Here is a 16,787-nt window from a genome sequence, read left to right on the forward strand (position 1 = left end):
AAAAGTATAATTATATTTTTCTATTACTTTTTCGTAACTAAAAAGTCACCGTAGCAAAAAATCTAAATTGATTTAACTAGGTATTTAGGTAGTTAAAATTATTTAATAATTTTCTTCGAGCCAAGTGAGCATTTGCTGCCAAATTTATTTTAGATCTTTTGAAAAAAATAATTGACATAATTTTAAACGATTTTCATTCGACTAAGAAACAATAATTCTTAAGTATTTAAGTAAAGGCATTTTTATAAATTTTATTTGAAGTTAATAATGTAATTTTTTGGAAAGATTTTTTTTAATAATTTAAAAGTAATAATTATCAGAAACATTTACAACCCTTTTCTTCTAATTCCATTTTTTGTCAACATTTTGAATTAAGAACCAACGCAATACATACCAGTATCCCAGTACCAATCTACAGAACAAAAATCAAAAGCGCAATTATTTTTTTCCAAGTTATTTTTTTTTTTCTCAATAAAAAAATGACCCTAAATTGACGTCACCGGTGTTACTAAACCAGTTGCAGACATGATAATTTGTTAGCAATCACTTCTTACATAAATAGAAGATTTCGGCTTAATCGGGCTCAGAACGTCGTTAGGTTTACAAAATGTACGTAGCAGTGGGGTTAGTGTTGTTAATAATCGTGGTGCTCGCTGTGTGGACGACCTGGTTTAGGCAGAAACCTGATGCGCCTCCTTTGATGCCTGGCTCGCTCCCGATTATAGGACATTCCCATCTCATTTTTGGTGACCGAAAACGTGAGTAAAAATTTTCTTTTATTTTTTTTGTTCTGTTTTCTTTTTCGTAATTTTGTTTTCGGACTATTAGTGGATAGTGTTTTTAGTTGTTTCAAAAATAGAATATTATAATAGGTTAATGAACTGATAATTATTGTAGATGATTAGACTTATTGTAAAAAAATATAATTGTATGACAAGGACACGAAACAAAAGCCCGTGGAGAAATAATAATAATATTCAAAATAAATTGGTTAATAGAATATTTTACTATAGTAGGTATTATACTAGGCATGTTGTCTGAAATAAATTTTTTAAAGTTTAAAAATTCGAATAATGTGTATTTTTTTTTATTTGGTCCAACATAGCGTTATGTATTGAAAATAACACTGCATATTTTTAAGGTGTATTTAAGATGGAATAATGCCTTTGTTCTGTTGTACGAGATTGTGAGTTAATTGTAGCGTCATATTAATTTGTCCTTTTAAACTAGCCCGAAATAATTAGATATATGATTTTTTTAAGGTGAAAATATCATCCAATGACTTCTCAATTATATGAAAGTTAGTATTATTTTTCAATCGGAAGACAAATATTATCGTAGGAATAATTTTAAGTATTTGATAGACAGACTTTCGTACTAAAAACAGTAAATGTGATTTTTATTTTTCAGTTAAGAATTAACTGTTGATTGAAAAATCAGCCCTTTATTTACAATATATATTTATTGAAGAAACATTCCTATTAAAGATTGTTAAGTGTTCAATTTACACGTGCGTGCGGTGCGTTCCGTGCGTACGGCGCGTTTCGTTCCGAGCGCGCTTCTAAGAGCCATCAGACCTTAGAGGGTCTTAGTAGGGCCGATTCCCGACCCGGAGCTGCGGATTACTGGGGTTCCGGCTCGAAGAGCAGGAGTAGGAACAGGGTGGTTTCTAGTCAGTAAGAGTCTGACACTCCCTCTCGCCTCAACAAGGTGGGAGAAGCTATTGGATGATTTTCTCGCCTTAAAAAATGTGTTCATTTTAATCCTTGCCATTGATTTCAATTTGATATTGAACTGGATATTTAAACAAAAATTATAATGATGTTTTTAATGTTTAGTATTTTAATTTTTGACATTTGTTTTACAGTAAATTAGATCATAGATAGTTGGATAACACAATATAATGATCTACTATCTATAGTCTAATATGTATTTAAATCAATACATAATAATTTATAATTTATTTAAACGAATGAGTTTCAAGGTTTATCCGAAACTTGTTGTTTTATCTTTTACTCCATACTAATAAACATGAATGTTTTGGTTGAGCTGTACGAACAGATTCATAAATGTGTGTCATTGAATTCCTCCAAAACGACTGGACGGATCTGAATAAAATTATTCACAAAGATAATTTTTTCTCTTACTCACAAAAAATCTACAAGAAACAATTTTTAAAACCCAAAATGTATCTTCCATCAGACAGCCTTTTAATTTTTTTAACGGACATAGCTGCGGTATAATCGTAGTATTAAGATCTACTTTAAATTAACATAACATAACCTACATGAATAAATTGACCGGTTAGTTACGTAAGTTAAAAATGTTGCATTTATAGGGCTTATTGAGATTGGGTTTTAGTATTGCATAGTTGATTAATTATTGATAAAGCAATTTCGGAGTTGTTTTACGAAATTGTTTTTATTGTATGGAGTAAGAGAATTAGGAATAACAAACAGTGCGGAGTATAGTGAAATACATCTATATACCACCTATTTTTTTATCACCTAAAAATATTTTTTCTGAGAGTTAGGTATCATGCAAACATTCCATTTAAAAAAAAAACTAAACAAAATGGGTAGTGTTAAAAAAAAGGCTGTGTAACATGAAAAGTGAATGTTACAGCTACTGAAATTTTTGCCTATGTTGTAGAGTCGTGGATGCTTTTTTAAGCACACGATTTTATAAACCTAGACCTAGTCCAATGTAATAGTTGTTCCATGCAAGAATCGAACACGTCGGTTGCGCGGGAACCGGTTGTCCAGTCATCGCGCCAACAGTGCAGTAAAATTATGAAATATCATTTATTCTGACACACAAATCGAACTTGTCGTTTTGACGTGGCGGTTGCGTTTGACCGTCAAAATAATGAATGACAGAATTGAATAATTTTTTTGACGTCAAGAAATTATTATGCAGCCCATGAAATTACCATTAACCTCACGTTAAAAAATACCTCGTAAACAGGTTTTTGAATAACTAATAAACTTTATTTAATTTTTATTACGTATAATAATTGACCATAACATTTTTTCACACGATGGTGGGAGAGCCATGCTTCGGCACGAATGGGCCGGATCGACCGGAGTGATACCACGGCCTCACAGAAAACCGACGTGAAACAACGCTTGCGTTGTGTTTCGTTGTGTGAGTGAGGTTACCGGAGGCCCAATTCGCCCCTTCCCAATCTTCCCCATCCCCATTCCCGAACAACAACCCTTAAATTCCTAACTCCCAAAAAGCCGGTAAAGCCTCTGGTGTTTCAAGTGTCCATGGGCGGCGGCGATTGCTTACCATCAGGTAATACGTCTGCTCGATTACAGACATGTTTCATAAAAAAAAAAGATGGCAATGCTCTTGAACTTCCCACGTTGGGGACGGCGGGGGTACGTGCCGGACTCTTACCGGCTAAAACTACCGCGGTGTTCCTCCTTTACCTGTGGCCATAACCCAGGACGCTTTTGGGGATTCACCGCACCCGACAGACCTCGACCTACCGCTATATTTGAAGCTAGTCCTGCCACGTAACGTAGTTTCATGGTGGATATCCCACCCACTCGCAAGAAGCGCTTCGCTTCAAGCTTGTGCGAACTGCTAGGGAGTGGAACTTCTTGCTGGAGTCTGTGTTTCCTGATGGGTACAACCTGGGTGTCTTCAAAGCCCGAGGGAATAGGTTGCTTATGGGCAGATGTGCTCCATCGTAGGCCGCATCATCACTTACCATCAGGCGAGATAGCGGCCAAACATCGGCCCATTAAACATAAAAAAAGTGGCCCGGCCTATCGATATCGGTCAATCGAAGGCCAAGTGACGAAATGGTTGACTTTCTGACTTTAAAAATCTGTAAAATTGTTTAATATTTTTACCAATTAGGGGTTTATTGTCATGCAAGTGACAAATAAGTTCTAAGATTATTTAGATTCCACTGACGGGCGGCAAAGGAAAAACATCGCGAGAAACTTCGCATTGAGTAAACGTAGTGCTAATGCTCAAACCTTCTTCATGCAGGAAGAGATCATTGGTCAGCAGTGGCCACTTATAGGCTGTTGACAAAGACGTAACAACTTGCAATCTCGTACAAAAAATATAGAAAACTATCGTTTTTAACGTAATTATCGATAAAAACATTTAATTTAATAAATTAGTAAGTTTATTACAATGAAAGTTATAAAACGTAAAAATCAACAATAAATAATATTATAAAATCTGAAACTGTCTTACTTAAAGTCAACAGATCATTAAATTATAATATGCTTACATATTATTATGTCAAAGGAATATTTATTACGTAAATAAATTATAAAATATTATTTTAATAGGTTATTATAATTATTTTAATAGGGTATTATTTTAATACATTTGCAATATTTTCCTTTAGTTTTAAATTATATTATTAGTTTAATTAAATCTACATTATTAACCTTGACACATGCGTGCGATTTGTGTTGTCTAGTTGGCGATCAAAGATTAATTATATTAGCTAGCTAACCTATGTTTTCTTTATATGGAAAGATACGTACTATGGATGTGTGCGATAACTACATAGCACATCTCAGGTGCAAAAGCACCCTTAGACAACCCCTTTTCCGGAGCAGCGGACTACCTAGCAGGTTTACCGGGGCTTCGGCTCGAAAAGCAGGAGAAGGAACGGGGTGGTTTTTAGTCAGTAAGAGTCTGACACTCCCTCTCGCCTCGCCCAAAGCGGGAGAAGTCATTGGATGATTTTCCCCATCAAAAAAAATACAACCCCTTTCAACACCCGCGGTTAGAGTTACAAAAGGCACTACACGACACAATGCTAATAATAGGTATTGTATGTTTCAGATCTGTGGTACTTCATAAAGCGTATCAACGAATTATCCTTCGAACATGGCGGAGCTTTGGAGTTTTATTTGGGTGCCCAGAGATTTTATAGTAAGTTGGTTATTTTTTTAAGTATTTCTCACAATATAACGGAACATATTCTTATCATTCCCCCATTATACTAACATGCCCTGTTTGTTTTTTTTTAAGTCAAATCTAGTAATTGGCATTTTACTCCCTTCTTGATGTCAAATTGTTCGGCGCTCAATTGACCAACTCGAATAAATCAACACAAACTCATACTAAGAGCACAGATATTTAGCATACACTCTTAATCTTGATGACCATTCAATATTTGTATAACTATTTACCATAAAATTATGACAATTTACTTGTATTATGCTAATGTGTGCAAGAAACTTATTTAAAAAAACTACAAAACACAATGTTCCCTTGTAATTTATGAAAATCCCAAAATTAATACATATTCATTACTGATCATAATATTTCAATGTCATTAAATTGTATAATGAACGCCACTCAACTGTCCCTGGTCACATTATTACATGTACCCATATTTTTATAGTAAGAAATTATTTAGATGATTACATGTACCTTTACCTTTTAGGGTGTAGCGTCATATTTTTTATCTCGTAACCTTTCTTGATAAATGGACAATTATCGACAAAAAAAAATTTCAATTGACACCTGTGCGCAAGGTAAGCGCCCAAACAAACAAAGATTTCAGTTTTATAATATGTAGTAATACTATAGAAATGAATCAACACTATAATTCTATGTTTAAAAAAGAAGCAAATCCAAATTATACAATAAATCTCCTCAATAAATATAATTGATACATATACAACCTATAACATAATTAACGCACACTGTCTTTAGGGGTCATTGTACTCATCATTATGACCAATTTATACTGGGGCCAACTCCGAAATTGCAAAATTCCAATCAACTGACCCATAAATTTTAGGTCACGTGACTTGTCGAAATGTATGAAACAATTATGTTTAAGCATAAAGGTACTGAATATAAGCAGTGAACTCATCTAAATATATTACAAATTGAACAAAAAACAAGAATGCGTCTAATAATGTGACTGTAGTTTTTTGAGTTAAGTACTAGTGGTATCTTCATTACCTTTAGAATAATGCTAATTTAAAAACTAACTTACAATTTGTTTTCCATTACAGTCATATCAGATCCAGAAGATTGCCTTACACTGGCCAACAAGTGCTATAGCAAACCGTACATCTACGATTTTGCTAAGGATTTCTTAAATAATGGATTGATTACCGCTGAAGGTAAGGGTGACAATATTCCGTATAAATTATTATAAGTATAAAGTCATATATTATTTAATTGTTATTTTACTAAATAGAAATCACTGTCGTGATAAGGTGGTAAGACCGCCTTTGTGCCCTTTATTCTATTTGTCGTTTCTTTTTTGTGGCGTACAATAAAATCTATTCTAACCATCTATCTATCTGAACGCATTTAATTTAGTTAAGTTACAAGAAAAATGCCTTTAATTTGGCTAAGTTGCAGTAATAAAAATAAGACAAAGTCAAATTTAAAGTCATTTATTTCAAATAGACTGAGAAGGCACTTTTGAACGATAAAGCAAATATTATAATATTAAATTATAAAATGTCTACTGTCTGTCGGTCAGTCCTTTAGTGAAGCTATTTGCTCGTTCCAATTCCCAGAATTGTGAATAAATAAATATATTGCATTTCTCAATCGAATAAAATCTTGTTTTCGATTTTCTTTTATGTTCTTCCTTCAAATATTTATTTACTTTTATTATATTTTTTAATCAACTGATAGGTACTACAGAACATAATTGTTATCCTTAAACAAATAAGATGGAACAAACTTATAAAATTTATATATAATTTTATTTTCCTTTACGCAGCCAACATATGGAAATCTCACCGCAAATTATTGAATCCCGCATTCAATCAGCAAGTTTTGAACACATTCGTTGACGAAATGAATAAACAGGCTCGAAATCTTGTTTCGAATTTGAGCAATGAATTGGGCAAAGAGCCTTTCGACATCAGACACTACTTGGTCAACTTTACACTGTCTACTGTTAGCCGTAAGTATTCATATCAAATTTTAATTGGTTCATTTGTTCACTATCACATCACACACATCAACAGCATCTAAATAGCAAAGGTTTCTTCTCACACAAATAAGGTCTGAGCATTATTATCCTGCTTCCTAAATGCTAAGTTGAAGCCAAAGTCAAAATTATTTATTTAATACAGCGAGAAGGCACTTTTAAACGTCAAAATGCTGCTGGATAGCGATTTAAAACGTTTAATTAGGAATTAAAATACTAATGATTTTTTGTTATAAATAAAATAAACCTATCTTATTGTTCTGTTGTTCTATATGCTCCTCTCTATAGTGTGTGTGACATAAACTCCGTTCGTCGCAATTGCCTGTAGGATCCTGGCAGGGTCGACATGCAATGTGGAGACTTCGGAGGCAAATGAAAGAGAGAGAGTTAATGCTAAGTACATATACCTTTAATTTAAGTGTCCCTTAAGACTCATTTCTATTAGGAACATTTGTCGAGCGACATGTTACTCCGGAGATATCGGGCGATGTCGCTCGACAAGTGGAGATGAGGTTTTATACAACTAACGTACTACTTATAAGGGCGAGGTGTCACACACACTACATCTCATTGAGATTTATTACACACATTTTTTAGTTTGTTTTTTCTTTAACCAAACGTTGCCCCGCACTAGGATTTTCTCCTGTGTCGTGGGTGCGTTTACAAACATACAAGTTTTCATACACATGACACCCAGACCCGAAACAACAATTTGTGGATCACCCAAAGAGTTGCTCCGTGTGGTAATCGGACCCGCTACATGTTGCACGGCAGCCAGTTGCTCAGCCACCGCGCCAACCGTGCAGTCACTTTGATAAACGAGCACTAAAGTTTTTTTTAAATCTATTTTATGTTTCAGGAACTTCACTTGGCCTGACGGATCAAGAACAGAAGATAATAGACCGAGAGTATGCGGAGGCTATTGAAGATTTGTTGGCTCTATACTGCGACAGAGCTCAGAAAGTATGGCTGCATGTCGGATGCGTGTTCAAATTGAGCGCAATGAAACGCAGACAAGACAGATTGACGAAAACTTTGAAGAATATTATTAATCCTGTGAGTAGTTTGCTTGTGATGTAGTAACCTTATTTTAGATTTTTTAAAGGACTTCAAAAATAGAAGGATCTTTGTTTAACCTGTATATGTATATTAATGTATGCTTATACGCGTTTATTTCGCATTTGGCATTTTCGTATTTTCAGCATTGTAGAGCATGTTTGTGTTTTACGTATGGTCCGTGACTACATCGCCTATGAATTCGGTTTTTTAAAAATAGTTAATGGCTATAGAAAGCAATAACTGCTTCCCATTTGAAAATTACACACAGACCCAATAAAATTTCATTCTACTAAAATTTATAGTAAGTTTGAATGTCTAGCATAATTTTAATTTGTCACGAAGAAAATACTTTTACATATCAGTGTATCAGTCAGTAATATTTATATACTTCCACAACAAAATAAAGTGTTAGTTTACGTTATAAACAACAGATGGCACTGTTAGTATTAAACGTGTATATGTTTCTTCTTTTACGTAAAAAAAACTAAACCTGTTTTGAGTTTTAAACTACTGTTTGAATAATTGAAAAGTCTCTTATAATAAAATTTTATTATTTTTATGTTTCCAGGTGATATTGAAAAGAAAGTCTGAGATGAAGACCCAACCAGAACCTACAACTTATGATGACACAAATGGTAAATATAATTATGATTGTATTTATTTTGGAACTTTTGGAACACAGCAACGTAGTTAAATAGATGAAGTTCTGTATTGGGTGATCCATATCTGAGCATAAATAAATACAATAGATGAAAGTTTAAACATACTAATTATGGATTGTGTTTCAGGTAAATTTAAACCAGTGCTGGATCATATGCTTCAAATGGCCCATGAGCAAAATGTCTTCACAGACGAAGATATCAGAGAACACTTAGACACTTTAGTAGCTGCATCATATGACACGACGTCTTCAGCTATGACCTTCATGCTTTTGGTGATTGGAACTCACCCAGAAGTACAGAACCGAATTTATAATGAGTAAGTTTCATATCTTTACATGTAACAATGACAGCAATGCTTTATTATAAACCCAAACATGCTTCGTTGGGCGAGGCGAGAGGGAGTGTCACACTCTTACTGACTAAAAACCATCCCGTTCCTACTCCTGTTTTCCGAGCCGGAGCCTCGGTAAACCCGCTAGGTAGTCCGCAACTCCAGATCAAGCATCAGCCCTACTGGGCCCCATCTCTGGTAGTCTGATGCTTCATTGGTATGATTCTGGTTGGGCGGTGAGCTACTCTTGCTCGCCGTCCGCAACCCGCACTTACGGTAGCCGGAGATTGTCCCGCGATTCCCGACGCTCGGAATGTCTCTCGCGACGCCTGGGACATACGTGTGACGTGATAAGTGTAGACGGTGAAGGACCGTCCACACTTATGAAATGCTCCTTTCATATTACATTACGTAAGTCTGTACCCGGCACTGATAAAAAACTTATTTTTACAGAATACAAGACGTACTGCAGAACAAAGATGATGACTTTTCAAAACATGATCTTCAAAAACTCGTGTACTTAGACGCTGTTGTAAAAGAATCAATGAGAGTGTATACTGCTGTTCCGTTTATGGCAAGAAAAGTTGATGTGGATGTTAAACTGAGTAAGTATTAATTGTTCAGTGTAAGAATATGCTACACAAAATAAAAGCGGTAATAAAATTGAGGGTACAGAACCCTTAGATCGAGTTTGCTTTTCGTTGAACGAAAACGAAACGAGTGTGCGTTCAACGCTCTAATTGGCCGGCACGAATAAACCAACCAATCAGAGAGCTAAACGCGCTCTCGTTTAAACGTTAAATCAACTCGTACTAAGGCCCTCTGAAGAAAATCAGGCAAACGATATATTTTTGATTATTTTTTCATGGCTTAATTTCACTGCATTTTTACATATTTGCCATTTTCCACCTTTAAAAATACCAATGTTGTTTATTTTCAGAAAACTGCACGCTACGTTCCAACAGTACTTGTGTTATCGGTGCCCATGCTCTTCATCGCAACCCACTCTGGGGTCCTGATGCAAACGAATTCAAACCAGAGCGCTGGTTGGACTCCAGCACTTTACCTGATAATCCTGTTCTTTTTGCTGCCTTCGGTATTGGCAAAAGAAACTGCATAGGTAAGGTTTTAGAAAATCTAAGTTTAAATTATTTTATTGAGCAGCTATTTAATCACACTTATAAAATAAATGTAAAAGTTTAATTGTTTTATATATTTGTCCATCAATCATGTTGAAACTACTGAACAGAGTTTGATGAAATTTGATATACAGACAGGGTATGAGCTGATGCGGATAGGATTGTGATGCGATAAATCATAACAAATCCGTTGCAGAATCTCTAAACATTACGATAGTTTTCCTCTACTTCTTATTCTATACAGAATTCTATACATCATATACAATAAACTATCGTAATAGTTTTTTATATTCTGATTTCTCAAATAGCCAGCTTGAATAAACCAACTAGGTTTATTCAAGCTGGCTATTTCAGAACGCCAAACGCGCTCTTGTTTTTATTACTTTAAACGTAAAGCAAGCTCGTGTTAAGGGTACTTACTGTACTTAGTTTTTCGGTACAAATAGTGTAAAGGCACAACAAATATATATTTTTTATACTTAATAGGATGGCGTTTGGCCACTATCTCGCCTGATAGATGATTGTAAGTATATTTCTATTAACATTTTCATATGTGTATCTTTTCAGGAAAATTGTTCAGCATTCTGATGATGAAGACAGCCCTAGCACACATTGTTCGACAATATCACATTTCTGGCAACATCAATAATATAGAATGTGAATTTGACGTAGTTGTTAAGCCGGTAAAAAATCACCTTATAGGATTGAAACTTAGATCTTAAAAATGGCTGTATCCTGAGCCTATAAATTATAGTGTAATTTATTTATAAGTTGTTTAAATGTATTTAATTTCTATAGTACAATCAAGTTACTTTTTGCGTAGCTAAAACTAATATTAAGTAGAATGAAAAGAGGTATCTGTATACGACTCGGTACACAATGACATGAACAGCATATAAGTAGCCACTGCTGACCAAAGGCCTCTTCTTGGAAGCTTGAGCAATAATCACCACGTTTGCTCAATACGGGTTGGCGATTTCAAATAATTTGAAGTTATAAACCCAGGTTTCTTTAAGATGTTTTCCTTCACCGTTTGTCAGTGGTAACCAAATGATCTTAGAAAGTACATATTATAAAGTCATGCATGAAAAGTGGGCATCTTATGCCTCCAATATGCAGAGCTCCGGACCACCACGACTAGGTAATCCATGCTGGACTAAAAATGAAATGAAAGATTTTTTTAAAGGGAAATTTTCTTAATAACTGAAGTGATTTACGTACTAGAAAGGACTGATTTCTAACTATAACTAGACTACAGAAGAAGAAGTTATCTATATTTCAAACAAAATCATACGATTAAAACAATAAAAAAATATCGTCTTTAAGAAAATTTATGTATATTTGGCTCATATTTATGGGCAGCGTTTCACACGACGCGGCGACTGTCGCGTAAATGTGTGAGCAAGCCAAAATACATAGCAATTAATTTACTAGATCTGTGTATGTCTGACAAAAGTTATAATATAAATATTCATGTTTCGTTTGACATTTTAAATGTATCGACGATAAGCCAGGACCTTATTATTTATTCGAAATAGCTTCCTTACTACGTCCACTCTTTGAATTTATCTTGCCTCTCAATTCTCTCAAGGATGTGGTAATTTAGTAATCTATATATAAAAATAAATTGCTGTTTGTAGTAGGTTTCTGTGGTAGGTTTAAAAGGTGAGAAAAAAATTTTGGAGACACTACGAAGTTTGTCGGGCTAGTTAGTAATAGTATAATTAATTCTTAATGGGTTATGTGATATGTTTAAAAAAAACTAATTAAATATAAGCACCACCAAAGTATTTCTCTATAGTTGCTATGTTGAAATTATTTGAATCCTTTTTAAATGTAAGTTATATGTATAAATTATACATAATTATGATAACTAGTGGTCGCCTAGTGGCCGAAATTCGACCATATATGATTTAATTTACAATACCACTTAACGTATGTTGAAGGATAATTTTTATTTAACTCAAACTCTTTTATAAAACTCTTTTCATATGAGACGTGAGAATATCATCGCAATGTCTATCGATTTTGACGTTTTGTCAAATACGATCAGATACTATGCATGTGTGTGTAATGTTTTATTTATTGATTTAATGTACTTTATAAGCATTATTTTTGAAAAATATTAGCGTTCTGTACTTCTCCTACACATAAACTATAAGTGTACCAAATTTTATGCTCCTACGTCCGCGCAATTATCGTAAAAAGTGGTCCAAAGTTTTTGCATCACGTATTAATATATAAATGATACAAATAAAACATTGTAGGAAGGGTATCTTTTGTTGTACGTTTTTTTTTTGTATATCTTGTTCCCAACCCGAATTTCTTCCCAGTGATGTCACTATTATGAAGAAGAAGAAGATTATTTAACTATGACTGCCTCGTTGGACAAGTGGTCGCGGAGTAGTGGAGGAAATGTGTTAGGATATTTCCAGGGCTAAATATGAGTGGCACAAACTGATTACAAATATACTCATACCTTTGCCTATATGTTTTCTTATTGGCTGAGGTTGTTTTTGACGAAAGTGATCCGAGGGAAGTGGAAACTATCGTTTTCTTTTTCTTCTCCTCTAATAACATCTGATTTGTTTCGTTGCGGGATCCAAGACAGTCATTCATTTCCCTGGGACGCGCCGAACTTCACTGTTCCGGTGTTTTCATATTTGTATCTACTGTAGATCCTGGCTTACAGGAGTTGCAGCGGTATGGCAGCTTGTGACGGGCTTGTCCCATTAAAAAAAGACAGTGATCCGGATTTTAAAATTACAGAACAACAACAACAAAACGTTACGCCGTTTTTTTTTAAAAACGTTGCCCCACATTTGGATTTTCTCCTATGTCGTGGGTGCGTTTACAAACATACAAGTTCACATGCACATGACAACCAGACTCGAAACAACAATTTGTGGATCACACAAAGAGTTGCTCCGTGCGGGAATCGAACCCGCTACCCGTTGCGCGGCAGCCAGTTGCCCAGCCACCGCACCAACCGTGCAGTCGCCTTTTATCCCCAAAGGGGTAAGCAGAGGTGCTCATTACAGCACGTAATACCGCTATTTAATGTACATCCACTTATTACCATTTGTGTAAGTCCAAGAGGTGAGCCTATTGCCATATACTGGGCACAATTCCGGACTCCATGCTACTACTGAGACATTTTCGAAATATTGAAAAAAACCCAGTAATACTTTGCCCGACCCGGGAATCGAACTCGAGACCCCTTGCCCAGCAGTCGCACTTGCGACCACTCGGTCAACGAGGCAGTCATATATGAGAAGAGGTCTTTGCCATTTAGAGGCTATTAATTTGTGTGATGTGATAAATTACAGCTTGCCAAAAAAGAGTCTGATGCGGTGAAAACTGGAATTAAGAATCAATGACTTCGGAAGAGTGTAATGGAGTGCATGACCTTGGTGTTTATCTCTACTTAATATTATAAAGCTGAAGAGTTTGTTTATTTGTTAGTACTTTCAAAGATTAGCGCGTTCAAACAACGCGCTAATCTTTGAAAGTACTGGTCCGAATTGAATAATTATTTTTGTGTTGGATAGTGCATTTATCGAGGAAGGTTATAGGCTATAAAACATCACGCTATGATATAGCCGAGCAGAGCGGGTGAAATCGTGCGGAAGTAGCTAGTCATGATATAAAACTTCAATTCGATATCCATAATGAGCTAATAAGGCTTCGAAAGCTGGGTTTTGTGCTGAGACTATCTAACTGCCGCACTCAGAGTCATCATCATCATCATCAGCCTATAGCAGTCCACTGCTGGACATATATAGGCCTCCCCAATTGTTCGCCACTTTGCTCTATCACTAGCGACTCGCATCCAGCTCCTGCCAGCCATCCTGCGCAGATCGTCACTCCACCTCGCCTGGGGGCGTCCTACACTACGTTTACCAAGACGCGGTCTCCACTCCAGGACTCGCTTACCCCAACGGTTGTCGGTCCTGCGGCTAATATGGCCGGCCCACTGCCACTTCAGCTTGCTGATCCGGTGGGCTATGTCGATCACCTTGGTTCTCTGCCGAATCACTTCGTTTCGAATGCGATTCCGGAGAGAGACACCGAGCATAGCCCTTTCCATAGCCCGCTGAGCGACTTTGAGTTTGTGGACCAGTCTAGCCGTAAGTGGGTAGGGTGGGTAGGACGCACTGGTTAAAGACTTTCGTCTTTAGGCACTGTGGGATTGACGATGAGAAGACTCGACGGAGTTTTCCGAACTAGATTACGAACAGACATAACAACTACTCACCACTTTATGCTAAGTAGTGAGTAGTTGTTCACACATATATGTATTACTTTTCACCACATACACACGCACACACACACAAACACACTTTTACATTACAGATTGGTACCTACTTTTTTAATTTTATTATTTGTATTTGTTTTGTTTAGAAGAAGTTTTACTTTTGTTTATTGATTGATTGAAGTTATTTTCATATAAATTTATTATTTTTTGTACATTTTACAAAATAATAGTCCATATCCGTGAGGGCAAGGCCAGGAGCCCATAGTACAGGTTTTCCTAGTTTGGGTTCCTGAATCCCACCACTTGTCATTTCAATTGTTTTAAACCTGGTCATGTAACTTGCTACAGAATTTATTATATTAATAATTATTATATAAGCTTAGTTTTAAGACCAATGTCTGTATTAATATGGTGGAAAATTAATAAATTTATTATATTATTTTTTTTACTCTGAGTACGGCGGTAATATTTTAAAATAATCTGTAGACTATTTTAAAACACAACAAAAAAGACAAGCATTACAAAAATAGTAATCTAACCCATTATAGAACAAATACCAGCATCCAATTAATTCACATGCGTCATCATGTAAGAAATCCTGATAATATTATGTTGATTACCTTGAAAATGTACAACGAAGTTTTAATAATAATTGAAGATATATATCGAGCAATTACAAATACAGCATTAGTAAATAAAGCCGGTAAACGAGCATACGGATCACCTGATGGTAAGCAATCGCCGCCGCCCATGGATTTTTGAAACACCCAAGGCGTTACAAGTGCGTGACCGGCCTTTTGGGGGTTAGCAATTTAAGGGTTGTTGGGGAATCGGGGATTGGGAAGATTGAGAAGGGGGGTAATTGGGCTTTCGGTAACGTCACTCACACAACGAAACACAAAGCAAGCGGTGTTTCACGTCAGTTTTCTGTGAGGTCTTGGTATCACTTCGGTCAAGCCGGCCCATTCGTGCCAAAGCATGGCTCTCCCAAATTTTGGTAGGTAGGTACCGCACCAAATCTTAAGATGCAAGATTTGTTTGAAAATTCTGCAAATTTCCTTAAAATAAAATGATTAAACGATTCACATAACAGTAACAACTAAATTGTTTTCAACTTTAAAATCTATGATACAAAAATTAATCGCTTAATATTTTTTGTACATACATAGAAAAAAACATTTTTGGTAAGTTTTTCCTGGATATAATTATTTCTTAATTATTTATACAATTTTAATAACGATGTCTTACACTTTGTAATTTTAATCAAAAAGGTGATGTTTCCAAAAACTTCAATACGTTTTTAGAAACATCACATTCTATATTTTCTATGATTTTTTTTTATGAAATAACTGTTTGATTTTTTATAAAATGACTGCCTCGTTTGTCGAGTGGTCGCAAGTGCGACTGCCGAACAAGAGGTCTCGGGTTCGATTCCCGGGTCGAGCAAAGTATTACTGGGCTTTTTTCGGATTTTCGAAAAATTTCTCGGTAGTAGCACGGAGTCTGGAATTGTGTCCAGGATATGGCAATAGGCTCACCCCTTATTACATGGGACTTATAACACAAATGGTGAAATGTGGGTGTACATTGTATGGCGGCATTACGTGCCGTAATGTCCACCTCTGCCTACCCCTTCGGGGATAAAAGGCGTAAAGTTGTGTGTGTTTTTTATGAAATAGTGCTAAATGACGTCATTAGGTTTTGACGTCAAACAGCGAATTTATGTCTAGAAAAACTGGAAAAAAAAAGATCATCAAATGAATAAAAATGTAATTAACATCATCATTATCAATAGATATAATAGAACAGTAAAAATCTAATGTCTGTACATTCAATATTTTTCCAAAAAAACTGATAGTAGGCAACTAAAAATGAGTCACAGAAAAAAAAATAATTTTTTTTTGGAATTTTTGACAGTCTGTCTGTCTTTCTGTCTAGTACGTTATATCTTCGAAACTACTCAACGGATTTTCACAGTTGGATTACAACATAATATAATTAGGATTGTCATTGTCAAAACTTTGTTTAGTCAAAATCGCTTAAGGGAAAAAGAAGTTATGGCCAACTGAACATTTGCTTCAAGCACTTTCGCTTTAAAACTTTTAAACAAGACAATTTTAAAACAATAAGTAGTCTTGCCATAAATATAATAATAAAAGAAAAAAAATGTTTTAACTGCAAATAACATTTATTACTTTCACAGCGTGTTTTGCAGTTTATTACATAAATATACAACAATTTAAAATATAAAAAGCTTATTCGAAGTGGTCTCCATTGGCCAGTAGTTATCAGTAGAAGCACGCACTCTTTCCATGGGAAAATTCTTCACTGCCAATCGTATAGATTGTTTTAGGGACTCCAAATTATCATGGCGTTTAGAGCAAGCTGT

General features: G+C 35.2%; 1 protein-coding gene across 1 annotated transcript; it reads left to right on the forward strand.

Annotated features, from left to right (window-relative positions):
• The first annotated feature begins 476 nt into the window (after positions 1-476).
• LOC118270458 (cytochrome P450 4c21-like) lies at positions 477-11,400 on the forward strand. The gene is made up of 10 exons (XM_050698187.1): positions 477-758; positions 4,825-4,914; positions 6,012-6,122; positions 6,737-6,922; positions 7,809-8,005; positions 8,577-8,643; positions 8,797-8,986; positions 9,455-9,606; positions 9,942-10,121; positions 10,708-11,400. The coding sequence occupies exons 1-10, from the start codon at positions 608-610 to the stop codon at positions 10,860-10,862; spliced, it is 1,479 nt and encodes a 492-aa protein (XP_050554144.1). The 5' UTR covers positions 477-607; the 3' UTR covers positions 10,863-11,400.
• The last annotated feature ends 5,387 nt before the right edge of the window (positions 11,401-16,787 follow it).

The sequence above is a fragment of the Spodoptera frugiperda genome, chromosome 13 (genome assembly GCF_023101765.2).
Source record: "Spodoptera frugiperda isolate SF20-4 chromosome 13, AGI-APGP_CSIRO_Sfru_2.0, whole genome shotgun sequence".
Taxonomy (NCBI): Eukaryota; Metazoa; Arthropoda; class Insecta; order Lepidoptera; family Noctuidae; genus Spodoptera; species Spodoptera frugiperda.

Bases quoted from the DNA above. Each gene is read 5' to 3' on its own strand.
- LOC118270458 (XM_050698187.1), top strand. From the start codon at position 608: ATGTACGTAGCAGTGGGGTTAGTGTTGTTAATAATCGTGGTGCTCGCT. The intron at 9,607-9,941 runs GTAAGTATTAAT...GTTTATTTTCAG, and splicing joins TGATGTGGATGTTAAACTGA to AAAACTGCACGCTACGTTCC. The intron at 10,122-10,707 runs GTAAGGTTTTAG...GTATCTTTTCAG, and splicing joins TGGCAAAAGAAACTGCATAG to GAAAATTGTTCAGCATTCTG.